Raw genomic sequence first — 14,062 nt, forward strand, 5'->3', positions numbered from 1 at the left:
TTGGAAGTCTGAAGAATTTTAGATGAGCTTGGATCTATCCAATCTGGCTTGGATCTAGCCAGGCTAGCTTGGATTAAACTGGACGCAGCGATGGGAGAATGTGCTCGCAATTTCATTGGATGTTACATTCCAAGAACCCTCCCCCCACATGACCGTAGAATGGTTGCTTGTTGTTATGTGAGTCGTCTTTTCCGACCGGGTAAGACTATTTTGCAGAGAGTTGTTGCCTACTGTATGCAAGCTTGCAACATTGAAGACAACAGACGAAAACCTGATGGAAAAACTGAATTCTGTTTTTTTTTCGAGCTCTGTCCAAGCAAAGTATTTGATTGGTTTGAAGTGTCGCGAGGCTTCACTCATTTATAAAATAAAATAAAAAAAAATAAAAAAAACAGGTTTCCATCCCTTTGTAGCTATTTTCTGCAAAGGATTTCTCAAGGCTTTCCGAACTAGGAGAGTCTGGTCTCAACGATGTTACTCCACAGAAGACAGACAGACACTGCACAGCCAGAGAGTCCTGGGTTGACCTCAGCGTTCCAACTCTCCAGTAACACAGCTACTATCAGTCCTATCTGATCTAGCCCCGCCATAGCTGGGACCCGGGAGGAGAGGGGAGGGGGGGAGGCTGGGGAGGGGAGGGGGGGCTGGGGGAGGAGGGGTAGGCTGGGGAGTCTTGGGGAGGAGCGGGGGGGAGTCTGGGAGAGGAGATGGAGAGGCTGGGGGAGAAAAGGGGGGGGGGGGGGGGGGGCAGGGAGAGGAGAGAGGAGTGTAGCCGGGAAAGAGAGGAGGGGGGGGGAGTGTGTCAGAGGAGGTGAGTGGTGGGGGACAACCCAGCGGATACAGTCATTTCCGTTTCTGTCCATCACGAAGCGGCTAGGCAGCCTATCATAGTACTGAACTGCTGAGCAATACACCACTGCTGTGATCTAGACTGTAGCCTACAGTACAATACAATACACCATGTAAACAGACATAGGCCTTTCGGAGGACATTTTTTCTAACATGTCCTTCTCTTCTGTCTAATTACAGCATTCTAACATTCTATACTATATAGGAACATTCTGAAATTCTATATTCTGTAGGAACATTCTATAGAAACTATCTATAGGAACATCCTGCAGGGACGTTCTCAGTGAACAATGTCTCCTTACTGAGCTCCTGGCATTTGACCACAGCCATAACAACTATCAAGAATGCCCACCTGTTTATACCAACCAGTTATCTGATATAACTGTAGACTGAACTAAAGGCTGTTACAGGGCAGATTGACAGGGGAGACTGACAGGGGAGTGGATCGGAGGGGAGGGGACGGGAGGGAGACTGTTGCTGTCTAAATGACAACAACATCTGACGGAGAGTAAACACCGATTTTTCTCCTGATGTTGCGCACCATGTCGGTCTGTTTACGCACGTCCGCCGTACGGTAACCTCATTGGAGAAAGGTGTAGGTTGACTGTAAATCTTGGATCTATATACAATATACATTCCCTTCTACGGCACAGCGCTTATAGAAGCAGATTAATCAAATCAGGTGCTGATGTTACAACTCCATTTTGAATTTCGATGGCCAGCGCGTATATTGATCATGCTATACATAGGCTTCCCTCCCCTACGGAAGGAGACGGCGGCATGCATTATTGTCTAGCGAGCTTTCGAATGTGAGGGGGGTGAAATGCATAAACAACACAATTATCATGCGATGACGCTTGGCATTGGCTGAATGAAGGGTTGTGATAATTGTAACACTACGTTAGGCCGGGGCTACAGACAACATTACTGTATCAATGAGTCTGTATAGGCTCAACTGGGTGGGGGAGCGTGATATGGACCCCACAACACCGAAATCCTTGTACGCTCTAATCAGCACGGAATCCTCTCTTAAACGTCACGTCCCTTACGATCGAAAATACCTTCTTTGACATTCCTCTACCCGGCCTCAGATAAGGTGCTATAATGATCGACACTCACCTTTGTAGCGTCTGGAGGTTTATCCCAGGAAGGCACGGACGCGCTGCGAAGAATTGAATCAAATACTCTTTGCCGTCCACATTAGCCAAGGATTAGACAATGATACCGAACAGCTTCGAGGAAACTAGGACCGACGAGAAATCCCATTCAGTGGATTTAGGAAGCGTCGAGAGGTCATGACGGGGATTGGGTTGAGGAGCAGAGGGCACTACTCAGATTGCGGCGGCCGCGGTCCAGTTCCCTAAAATACACGCGACTACAGAAAGGGGTACCCATCCGATTTAGAAAGCGGTAAATAAACTGCGCTACACCTAATGCGCCGTGGCTAATTCGTGCTGTGAAATTGATCTTTGTGCCTCATATGCGGGGTATAGTGAAAACATGCCTTGTAGGGAGAACGGCAGAACACTATGCATCACTGACGAAACGGGAAAGCACAAATATGATAGGGAGACTGTAATACGCTTTCTGCGCAACTGAATGGAGTCGGGAATACAGCGTAGCGCCGTGGAATAATGTAGCTCACGCTTTAGGATACGACAACTGATGCAGCCATTTACGCACAGCCACATTTCTGTACGGGTAGAAAATAAGGCCTATAGATAAACCACACAGATCGGATAGGCGAAATGCTTTCACCTATACAATCGTGTTATAGATCAGTGATTAGGGAAGTAGTTGTTTACATAACTGTGAATGATTGTCTGAATGTAATTGTGATTGTCTGAATGTCTCAAAGCGTTTTAAATCATTAGCAATTACTAGGTAAAAGCACACAAAAAAAATCTATCATCTCAATCTTAGTCTTTACTTTTAGTTCTGAAATTACAATGTATGCACAATGGGTAGGGACACCTGTACATGGGGTTAATTAAAGATTCAACAGACTGATATGTTCACATATTATGTTTATTTTCCAAACTCATACATGATATTAGATAAAATGCAGGTCTGGTAATACAGTATGCAGAGTTTATACTGAAATGCACAAAAATCATGACATCAGCGCAACAATGGCCACAAAAAAAGCGTAACTACAACTTTAAAAAAAGAAATCAAAAAGATGTTCCTGTTCTTTCATAGCCCAGGTACAGACGTCAGTTCCCGCTCACAGTACTAGAAATTGCCCCAAAATAATCTAAAGACACTGTGATACACACACCTTTTTAACACGCGCGCCCACACACACCCCTTAACACACACACACCTTAACTCTCACACACACACACACACACACTTATCGCTTCTTTTTGCTCTCTTTCTTTAGTTTCTGGCGTATCTGAGGGGGGGCTCCTTTAGGCTTCTTCATGATCATGTACTCAGCAGCCCTCCCCCCACTGGGATCCACCTCCTCCTGTAGAAACAACAAACAACACAGCAGCTGTACTCTCCCCACTCTGCTTTTACTGTGTTCAACTCCCATGACTGTCCCATACTAGTTATCCCTTTTTTTTTTTTTTTTTTTTTTTAAATCCTTCTCATTGTGTTTTTTATTGTTTTTACTCATATTCCTGTAAAGCGCATTGTGTTGCATCTGTGTATGAAACGTGCTCTGTAAATAAAGTTTGATTTGAATGTAGTGACCTGAGCGACAAGGCTGCAGCCTAGTTCTCTGGCCTTTCCCTGAACTGTGCACTTGGTTTGCTCCACCTCATGGATGTAAAAGCAAATGGACTGGTGTACTGAACATGACGGGGGAGACTCCCTCCATGTCACCTCTACACCATTTCGCCACCAATCCAGTACTGTTACATCCACTGGGGCAGTGAACGACTGCACACACTTCTCGAAGAAGAGCAGAGAGTTGGAAATCAGTATCATAATATATGCCATTTAGCTGACGCTTCTATCCAAAGCGACTTACATTGCAGTGAGTGCATACATTTTTCAGTATACAAGCATCCTGCTGGGACCATATACACTATCACAATCAACACTTATATCACTCTGAGGCAACATTTAACGGCTGGTTTCCAATTTGCTGCCCTTCTGCCAGAAGTTTGTGCACACAACTCAACCATAGTAGGCCTATAGGACATGTGGAAGCAGGGGAGGCTGGTGGAGCTGGAAATCAGAGGACAGGCTCATTGTAATGCATGGAATGCAATGAGGAATGGTATCAAACATGTGTGTATACCATTCCTCGTTCCATCCCATGCATTACAATAAGCCCATCCTCCGATTTCTACCTCCTCCAGCCTCCCCTGTGTGGAAGAGACTGAATAATAGACTTTAGAGAGTTAAATGCAACAATCTTAGAAACTAAACACCCCCAGTAAGGAGACCACAGCTGTATTATTATTATTATATCTGTAGCCTCATCCTTTCCAACAGGACTGACTGTCGTCGTTACCTGTTCCTGTCCCTTGGACGTGGGCATGATGACAGCCAGGATGCAGAGCAGCTGCAGCAGCGCTCCGAGGAAGAGGCCGTAGCGGAGGAGGCTCTCTAGCAGGGTGGCCTCCGGTACCTCCGGGGGAGACAGGTCCAACTCAGACATGCTGGCTGGTTATACCCTCTGCTCTGGCGGTCTTCTCTGCACGTCAGAACAGGAGCGACCCCAGACAATGGATTCATGTAAACAAAGAACGAAATGAAAAGTAGCCTCCGATTACTCACGTCGGTGTAGGGTGGTTACACAGCAACGTTGTAAGAGAGTAGAGATCATTTGATGTCATTCTAATTCTACATGTTACATTGTTCTACAGTACAATGTTGCCACGCATCTCACGTAAGAAGCGTGAATGACAGAACTAACTCGCTACAGTGACAACATGTCTCTCATCAAAATACAAGAATCTACAATTCACTGCAAAGCTTACCAAGACACGTTTAGTCTCCTTTCTTTCCCTCTTCACTGATAAAATAGTGAACGATGTGTTTAAACCGTCAGGACGACGTTCTGATTGTCTTTTACTGTAACGGTGCACAAAGCTTTCTCTGACGGAGGTCAGGTTACAACATTTGTATCGGAAGTGAAGTCAAAGCAAAACTCCATCCACTTCCACTTCCGATGTTCACGAAAATGCCTTGACGACGTCGCCCTCTACCGGCTGTTCTTCAACCATGAAGACATTCACTATTGTTTCCATTCATTATCAAGTGTTTATTATCAAGTGTATTATATATATATTATTATATATATATTATTAATATATTAATTTGATAATAAACACTTGATAATGAATGTAATACATGTAATATATATATATATATATATATATATATATATAATATAATATATTGTGGTCCTCTGTGGCTCAGTTGGTAGAGCATGGCGCTAAGAACGCTTAGGTTGTGGGTTGGATTCCTCCATATATACTGAAAAATGTATGTCACTGCAATGTAAGTCGCTTTGGATAAAGCGTCAGCTAAATGGCATATATGTATACCACTTTTTCATGATCCGATGCTGTCAGAAGTCTCACATTTTTAAGAGGATATTTTTTACCACCTCATGTGGTGACTGACCGCAATCTTACAATAAGTATATACATCTTCAAGAATAATGAGTATGTAGACGTTTGTGTTGACATTTATGATGTGTAGCACAGTGGGGGCTGGTGGAGGTAGGAATCGCAGGACAGGCTCATTGTAATGCATGGAGTGGAATAAGGAATGGTATCAGTCAAACATTCCAGATCCTTTTGTTTGGAACTGGTGTTGCACCTGCTAGTTGACGCTTAGCAGAGAAACGGTTATTAAAGGGTCTCATTTCTCATCCTTGCCCATTAACCAAGCTGCACACACGTGCATACCAGTGGAGGCTGGTGGAGGTAAAAAAAACAAAAAAAAAACAGAGGACGAGCTCATTGTAATGCATGGAATGAAATAAGGAATGGTATCGAATACGTGTTAGATAACATTCCTTATTTCATTACAATGACCCCGTCCAACTATGTATCCCACCACCAGCTTCTACTGCTGCATCCTTACCTACCTCTGTCCATCAACCTAACCTACAAGAAAATACATGTGTGTTAATACCATTATTTTTTTTGCAAATCAAGATATATTGAAGCCTCTATCATTGATCGGATCTTTGGAATGGGAAACGTGTTTGAAACCTATTTTGTCTTCAGAGTTCTGTTGTTATTCTTTTCTTTCATTCCATTCATTCTTTTGTAGATTTCCATTTTTTCCCCTCTGCTTTTATTCCCTTGAAATATTGTGTGATCTTGTCTGTCTGTATGTTTCTTTTATCCCCATGTACCTTACAGGACTCTTCTGTAAACGAGTCTCAGGTCTCAGTAAGATCGCCTGTATAAATAAACGGTAAATAGAAAAAGAACTAAAACATTAGAACTTGGAACTAGCTATGGAATTTGGAACAAAGTCACGACACTCGTAGTAACTTGTAGTCAACTGCTGTTTATTGGTTAGTTAGGACGTTGCAGTAACACTGATTCTACACTAGGCGTCTTCATGTCATCTCATGTCTGAGTGATGGTTGGGGGATTCAACAGTTAAATCCATAACAATCTCATATCAAAACAATTCACTGAAACCAAGAGTGGATGAAATATATGTTTTATTTTCTTTCACATGAATAATATATTCTCTCTAGGAAATACAATGTTGCATCTATGTACATTATTGAGACACTATCATTGCACTTTATAAATACAATGGAAATAAACATACAATAGTCTATATATATCTATATAATTTACCTAACACTCGACAAAATATCCAAAGTAATCATTTAACGTATATTTTTGACAAAAGAACATTCCTTTAAGATCATTGGGAAGCTGCCTTAGTACAACATTCAATTAGTTCATCACAACTGATGTTTTGGTCAACAACTAACTGGCTAAGTTAATAGTTTAAATAGTTTTATATTAGGTTGAGGTATATCTTACATTAGCATATATATATATATATATATATATATAGTTTGGACACACCTTGCCAAGAGTGTGTAAAGCTGTTATCAAAGCAAAAAGTAGCTACTTTGAAGAATCTAAAATATAAAACATATTCTGGTTTGTTTAACACTTTTTTGTTCACTACGTAATTCCATATGTGTTCCTTTTTGTGTTCAGTTTTGATGTCTTCAATATTAATCTACAATGTAGAAAATAATGAAAAACCATTGAATGAGAAGGTGTGTCCAAACTTTTGACTGGTACTATATATATATATATTTCTTTAATGTTATTTACAGAGCAGCAATACAGGGAGTCTGTAGATCTTCAGAGCCACAGCAACAGAGAGGTCACCCTTCCGTTGCTAAGTGTGTAATCCTTCCGTTGCTAGGTCCGGAAGATTTGAATATGGAGCCTGATTGGGGAGAAAAAACACACGTGAACTCCAATGTCACCTTTGACCCATGTCACCCTTCTAGTGTTTCACAAGGGAGTGACTAAGAGGACTCTGCACCCCTAGACCTGCAAACCTTGAACCCAAACTTTAACCAATTCCGAAACATTGATTTGGAGGTCCAGCAAGCCCCCTCAGTCTCTCCTGTTCCACAACCCTCTCATCCTGTTGGTCTTTATTGGAACACACTGTACTCTGGGGACTAGTCTGTGATGTAGTTACAGCACAGTGGAGGCTCGTAGAGGTAGAAATCAGAGGACAGGCTCATTGTAATGCATGTGTTTGATACCATTCCTCCTCATTCCGTTCCATGCATTACAATGAGCCCGTCCTCCGATTTCTACCTTCCTGATTAGGATGGGATGTTGAACTTCTTCCTACCTCATCTCCTGATGAACGCCACAGGGAGCTCTCTGTCAGGGACCAGTGTTCCGGAGTGGATAGCATTGACCGGCTCGCTGTCTGTCGCCACGATCTCATAATCCCTGATCACCTGATGCACACAGAAGAGAGGGGAGGAGCTAGTGTTAGATGGTGAAGGACCGACATATGGATGATGGATGGAACAAGTTTTAACTGAGAATCAAACACGTTTCATAAATGTACTCATGGGAAACAATACAGTAGTTTATTTTTATTTATTTATTTTCTTTTTTACAAGGTGTCTTTCTATGGGGCAACTTGTGTACATCTGGGGGCTGTGGAGGGTCAGGGGGGTCAGGGTGGAGGGTGTGTGTGTGTGTGTGTGGGGGGGGGGGGGGGTCTTACCCAGCAGAGTGCCAGCTGCAGCTGTAGTTCTGCCAGGCGTCGCCCGATGCACTGCCTCTTCCCGATGCCGAAGGGCACGTGTGTGAAGGGCTTGATGGCGTTGTTCTCCCGCAGCCAGCGCTCTGGCTTGAACTGGTTCCCCTCCGCAAAGTACTCCTCGTTACAGCCCAGAGCGTGGCTGTTGATCATTAACACCGTCTGTCAACACAAACAACAACAACAACAACAACAGCTTCAGTCAGGCTGGGAAAAACATCAACAACCACAACAACAACAACCTCTTCAGTCAGGCTGGAGTCAGAACGTCAAAACGTGAGCGGTATGCTAAGCCTCTTACCCCCTTGGGAATGGAGTAATCCCCCAACACTGTATCTTTGTCCAGGGTCCGACTCGTGAATGGAACTGATGGTGAGAGCCTGCAAGAATGTGAAAACAGAGCATGGGAACATGTTCTGAAGTAGAAGTTGTGGCAGACAGCAGACAGCAGGGAGCGGTGAGGGGAGTGAGAATTGAAGGGAGGTATCCTGCAGCCTGCTGGCTCCACCCCCAAACCTTATATAGACTTCCTGCCCCAACAAGCAACCCTTATATGGACTTCCTGCCCCAATGAGGCAAACCTGTGGATCGTTAAGCCACCAGGGCTTGGGGATAAAAGAGGGAGCGGGTGTGTATTGAATTTGATTTGGCTGAGGACCTGCTTTTGGATTGTCCCTGGATAATGGATAACGGACAAAGGACTTTGAGTAAGGATTGTGGACTTTGAATGGATAATTGAATCCCCCCCCCCCGGATGTAAATACACCCCAATAAATTTCCCAATTGCATTCGAATTGTACTTTGTGTGTGTTTGTTATTGAACTTGGTGATGTGGAAACCCCACACCCGTGTACTGTAATCTCTTTGGAAATATGTAACATGTAACACATAAGGTCTTTAGGAGTGCAGAGCATACTTCTTAAGCTCTTTATCAGAAGCTATACATACTCCAGAGTTTTCAAAAGGCAAGTTGAAAGGAGATATAATCCCCCTGTCAAACATCGTGACATTCTGGGCGTGAGTAGTGGTATTAACCTGAACTAAACTGCTAAACCACTTGTGACTGTACAGGTTCAGTGGTCAGGGAGCAGAGAGGACATGAATGTGAATATAACCTTGTTTTTAATCTGTGGCATGTGGTGGTGGTCATACCTATCTCATCAAGCTCTTGTTTTTGAGTTATTCATGTGTGAAGTTGTTTTTCCCTACTCTTGTTACGTCACATAGAACCACCCAATGCTACGGTATGGAAGGACTGTCGTCGTCTGTGGAGCTGTAGTTAGCTGGAGTACTGACCGTACTACAAAACCCCATTATCAGGCCCACATTGATTGGTCACACATTTATTAGCCTTTTTTAAGTTGCAATTAGTTTAAAGTGGCACGATTGTTATTGAGTTGTGTTGAGTTTTGGCGTGAAATCCAGGTTGTGACACGTGACTGATTTCTCTCCTTTTAGAGCTAGACAACTGACACGTGTCTGTAGTTATGGGACTGTTGACGAGTGTCAGTAGTCATAGAACTGTTGACTAGTGGGTGAGTCTGTACCTCATAGACTCCTTGAGGCAGGCCTTGAGATAGGGCATGCTCTTGATGTGCTCGCCACAGGGATTCTGATTGGCTGGGACCACCTCTTTGATCTCCTGCAGCAGCCTATCCTGAGCCTCGGGGTTCCTGGATAGGTTGAAGATAGCCCACAGCATGCTGTTGGCGGTCTGAAACAGAAACATAGAGAGAACATCATTAGTCATTCACTATGGCTGCATTCCAGAGGGGCTCCCAAAAGGTAGGAATGTACTGGGGTTCCTTGAGGGGCATGTCATCCGGACCCCCCCCCCCCCCACACACACACACACACATTCAAGGGGCCTCCACCATATTCACTCAACATGGCACGTGTTGTTTTTTTCCTGGAGGAAACAGTGTGTGAGTACAGTAGTGTGTGTGAGTATAGTAGTGTGTGTGTGTGTGTGTGTGAGTATAGTAGTGTGTGTGTGTGAGTATAGTAGTGTGTGTGTGTGTGTGTGAGTATAGTAGTGTGTATGTGTGAGTATAGTAGTGTGTGTGTGAGTACAGTAGTGTGTGTGTGGTTGTAGCGCCTCACCGTCTCCACCCCCCCGATCTGCAGCTCTGTGACGGCGGCGTACAACTCCTTCTTGGACAGGCGACCGTGACGGAAGACATCAGACAGGAAGTCATCATCACCCCCCGCTGAGATGCGCTTCAACTTCCTGTCAATGTAGACTTTAGCTGGAGAGAACAAAACACACAGGACATGACATCATTACTGGATGATTATGAAATTATTATCATTACAGTGTTTTACAGAGGAAATTATTATTTGTTGTTGTTGGTATTGTGTCATTGTGTATTGTGTGGTACCGGGCAGAACAATAACAAACAAATGATTGATTTATCAACGACCCAATTCATTAATTAATCATATACTGTATTTATCACAATAGCATTGGGTCAAAAATAATCCACCAAAGCACCCCCCCCCCCTCCTCCCTCCTCCCTCCTCCCTCTCTCTGCTCTCTAATGCACTCAGCCACCTTTGTCTTCTGAACATGTGCTCCCTCTGTTTATATGAGGGGAAAGTGTGTGTGTGTGTGTGTGTGTGTGTGTCAGAGACAGAGGGGCGGGGGGGACAGGTGCCTACAAGCCAACACCATGTAAGCAGCACAACAAACTATCAGTAGCAAAGCCCTGGGCTAACATTCCACTCCCCCCCTCCTCTATTCTCCCTCCTCCCTCCTCCCTCCTCCCTCCTCCCTCCATCCCTCCATCCCTCCTCCCGCTACTACAAATATTTGGCAGTGTTTTCCCCCTTAGGTCATTCAGTTTACTACAACTGCAGAGAGCGCCAAGTGCATGCATCACAGAGGCACCCAGTTCATATCACTACCCCCCCCATTCCCCCTCTCCAGCCCCCCATTCCCCCTCTACACCCCCCCCATTCCCCCTCTCCAGCCCCCCATTCCCCCTCTCCACCCCCCTCTCTCGCTCTCTTTCTCTCTTTCTCTCTCTCTCTCTCTCTCTCTCTCTCTCTTTCTCTCTCTCTCTCCACCCCTCCCTCTCTCCCTCTCTCCACCCCTCCCTCTCTCCCTCTCTCCACCCCTCCCTCTCTCGCTCTCTTTCTCTCTTTCTCTCTTTCTCTCTCTCTCTCTCTCTCTCTTTTTCTCTCTCACTCTACCCCAATTCTCTCTCTCTCTCCACCCCTCCCTCTCTCCCTCTCTCCACCCCTCCCTCTCTCCCTCTCTCCACCCCTCCCTCTCTCTCTCTCTCCACCCCTCCCTCTCTCCCTCTCTCCTGTCACCTGATTGGAAATGTGCTCAAAGTGTTTGTGGATCACACGTCATCTGGAGAAAGTAGGGGGGGGGGGGGGGGGTGGAGAGGATGAGGAGGGAGCGAGTGCTTTAGGAGGGCAGAGAAAGAGAGAGAAGGGGGGAGAGAGTGTAGAGGGGGAGTGTTGGTACCTGTACTGAAGATGCAGTCCCAGGCAGCAGTGTGGGCCTTCCAGGTCTTGGTGTTCAAGTTCTTATGAAGCTCCACGGGAGTCACCATCATCATGCCAAACATACTCATCATCTAGAGAGAGAAAGAGAGAGATGGGGGGGGGGAGAGAAAGAGAGAGAGAGAGAGTGGGGGAGAGAGAGAGAGAGATTGAGAGAAAGGGGGGCAGAGAGAGAGAGAGATGTAAATACAAACTTAATCAACCATAATGAAACATACCAAACTAATATCATAATAGGCGATAAATTGTCATGACCACAATTCCCTGGTGCAACCAGTGATTCCTCAGTATTGCAATAGCCTGTCCAAGCTGTAGCTCTACCTCATCAAAGATAAAGCCTTGAAGACCTTCACGTCTATCTCCTGCTAAAGGTATCGGGTTGTCCCAGTAAATTCCTTCACGAGTGTCAGATAGTGCGTTGCTGTGTCAGCGAGTGGAGTAGAGGTGATTAGCCTACTGTGGTGAACCCGGTGACCTGCGCTGTTTCTATAGGCTAAGAGTACACTGTAGCGGTGTCACCGAGCTCACAAATCACGACACGGGTCTTCACTGCGGACAACCGCGGGTTACCTTAGTCACCGTATGTGAATGTGTTTGATGTGTATAATTACAGAGATACTTACAGTCTTTACGGACGTGATAAAAGTCATTGCCTCCTCGCTGATATTCTCGTGCAGAAGTCCAAACCTCTTATCGTAGAGCACTAAGCAAATTGCTATATGATAAAGATGAACGATGATTAGAAAAGAGAACACATTGATCTACGCAATCAAATCATCAAATGATTCATTAAATAATTAATTGATCATTTAAATAATATAAAAATAAGCATGAATATTCTTGTCAAGTTTAGCAATGTTCATGGATTCGTTTAATGACACATTTCAATGTCATTTGGAGAAGATCATATCACATTATGTCTGTAAATTGAAATTAATCAAGCGTTTTTTCATTAATTATATTCAATATGTTAATATTTAGCAATTATGTATTTTTTTAATGAAATAAAAACTTACTTTCAAACGACCATTTATTCAATTCGAAGTACAAGTCGTTAATCTGTCCATTGACATTCGCTTTGGCAATTCTTTTAACGAAATCCGCTAAAACCTGCATATTGGAGAGACATTTTTTTTTTTATTGATATGCAGACATTCTTCGATCGGATTTATCACGAATTTGTCAATTTCGTTGTCGAGAGAAGGAAATGGAATATTTCAATCCCACAAACCTCGTTTATTTTCCCATCAAGTTTCACCACTTCTGTGGGTTTCATCAGTTTGTGCTGAAACGCGCTTCTGACTCTCTGCCAGTCTTTCCCCTCTCTGAAGACGATTCAGATTAAAAAACAAAAAAACAAGATATGATCCTCTATTTTTCAGAGAGGTAGCCAGTCTTTATCTTGTTTTGCCGATATAACAAGCTATCTACAGTAGGCTAATTGATAAATGGCTACTTACAGGATAAGCAGTCCATATGCCTCGTCCCTGAAGTCTCGGTATGCCTTCCACGGTTTGATCTCCAACCGCTGCGGGTAGTTACTCTCCTTTCTGTACAGTGCCTCCAGCAAGCAAGGTGCTCCAATGTGGACCGAATCAAAGGACCCGAGTTTCATCCGGAAGATTTTCCCGAATTTCTTATGATAATCAACCTGAAAGAGTGACATATTCAACGAAACAAATTAAATATATCAGCAGAGCAATTCACGTTGTTGTATTTAGAACGAATAAACACTGTCATAATTATATATGATGATTTTAATGTGATTATCATAAAAAAATATTATTGGATTTATATTGTCATTATTAAGGTATTTACCACAGCCTCGTGTTGCCGTGTCAACCCTCCTTTGAAGAGAAGTTCTATCAAACTACCAAATAAGGGCCAGTTGGTCGGTCCAGGGATCGCGTCAAGGCTGTGCGCGGCAGCGGCAGCGGCAGTAGCGGCAGCGCTGTGTCCGCAGGGCGCAACCTCCTCAGCATCCTTGGAGTCGAGCACGCACACTGACGATGTGGGCTTGAAGTGCTGCAGCCCCACAGACTTCCTTTTCAATATCTCGACAATCTGAGGAACTTTCTGGATCTGAGCCCTCATTCTTTAGGCGTGATGTGGAGCAGTTAGCCGGGACCACTAATGAATGGATTCGCGTTCAAGGCAAACTTGATGGTTTTAGACTGAAGTTTCTAGCAGGCTTGTTTCTTGGAACTGTCACACCTTACCACCATATATATACCCAGTCAGTGTTTATTCCTTCTGTTCACCGAACCAATCACGGCTCGGTCCCGCATGGTGTGGCCGGCGAGCCCATCATTCCTTTATGTCGTCCATGTTGAGCGGATCGCATGACCCCAGAAATATTTGGCAGCGCCCCCCCCCCCCCCCCCATTATAAATAAACACTCCCGGCCCAACGAAGGTGACGCGGTTCGCTTCAACCAGCCTGGCTCTGC

At 44.3% G+C, this 14,062-nt stretch overlaps 3 protein-coding genes across 3 annotated transcripts in view; all 3 read right to left on the reverse strand.

The window, feature by feature from the left end:
- The window catches only part of LOC310803328 (proto-oncogene tyrosine-protein kinase Src-like), a 17,500-nt gene extending 15,468 nt beyond the window's left edge, over positions 1–2,032 (reverse strand). Inside the window, exon 1 of the mRNA XM_083668063.1 lies at positions 1,969–2,032. The gene's annotated coding sequence lies outside the window, so the exon portion shown is untranslated. The remainder of the gene's footprint in view (positions 1–1,968) is intronic.
- An 833-nt stretch (positions 2,033–2,865) lies between these two features.
- manbal (mannosidase beta like) lies at positions 2,866–4,928 on the reverse strand. Its single transcript, XM_083667932.1, has 3 exons — positions 4,791–4,928; positions 4,322–4,504; positions 2,866–3,322 (listed from the first exon to the last, which is right to left on the reverse strand). The coding sequence occupies exons 2-3, from the start codon at positions 4,466–4,468 to the stop codon at positions 3,206–3,208; spliced, it is 264 nt and encodes an 87-aa protein (XP_083524058.1). The 5' UTR covers positions 4,469–4,504; positions 4,791–4,928; the 3' UTR covers positions 2,866–3,205.
- A 2,211-nt stretch (positions 4,929–7,139) lies between these two features.
- cyp24a1 (cytochrome P450, family 24, subfamily A, polypeptide 1) lies at positions 7,140–13,707 on the reverse strand (the record flags this gene model as incomplete). The annotated part of the gene is made up of 12 exons (XM_083667857.1): positions 7,140–7,254; positions 7,675–7,786; positions 8,062–8,259; positions 8,399–8,477; positions 9,645–9,811; positions 10,201–10,346; positions 11,576–11,687; positions 12,237–12,328; positions 12,630–12,723; positions 12,845–12,938; positions 13,074–13,264; positions 13,432–13,707. The coding sequence occupies 11 exons, from the start codon at positions 13,705–13,707 to the stop codon at positions 7,676–7,678; spliced, it is 1,560 nt and encodes a 519-aa protein (XP_083523983.1). The 3' UTR covers positions 7,140–7,254; position 7,675.
- Positions 13,708–14,062: the final 355 nt, after the last annotated feature.

Source organism: Argentina silus (assembly GCF_951799395.1).
Source record: "Argentina silus genome assembly, chromosome: 4".
Lineage (NCBI taxonomy): Eukaryota > Metazoa > Chordata > Actinopteri > Argentiniformes > Argentinidae > Argentina > Argentina silus.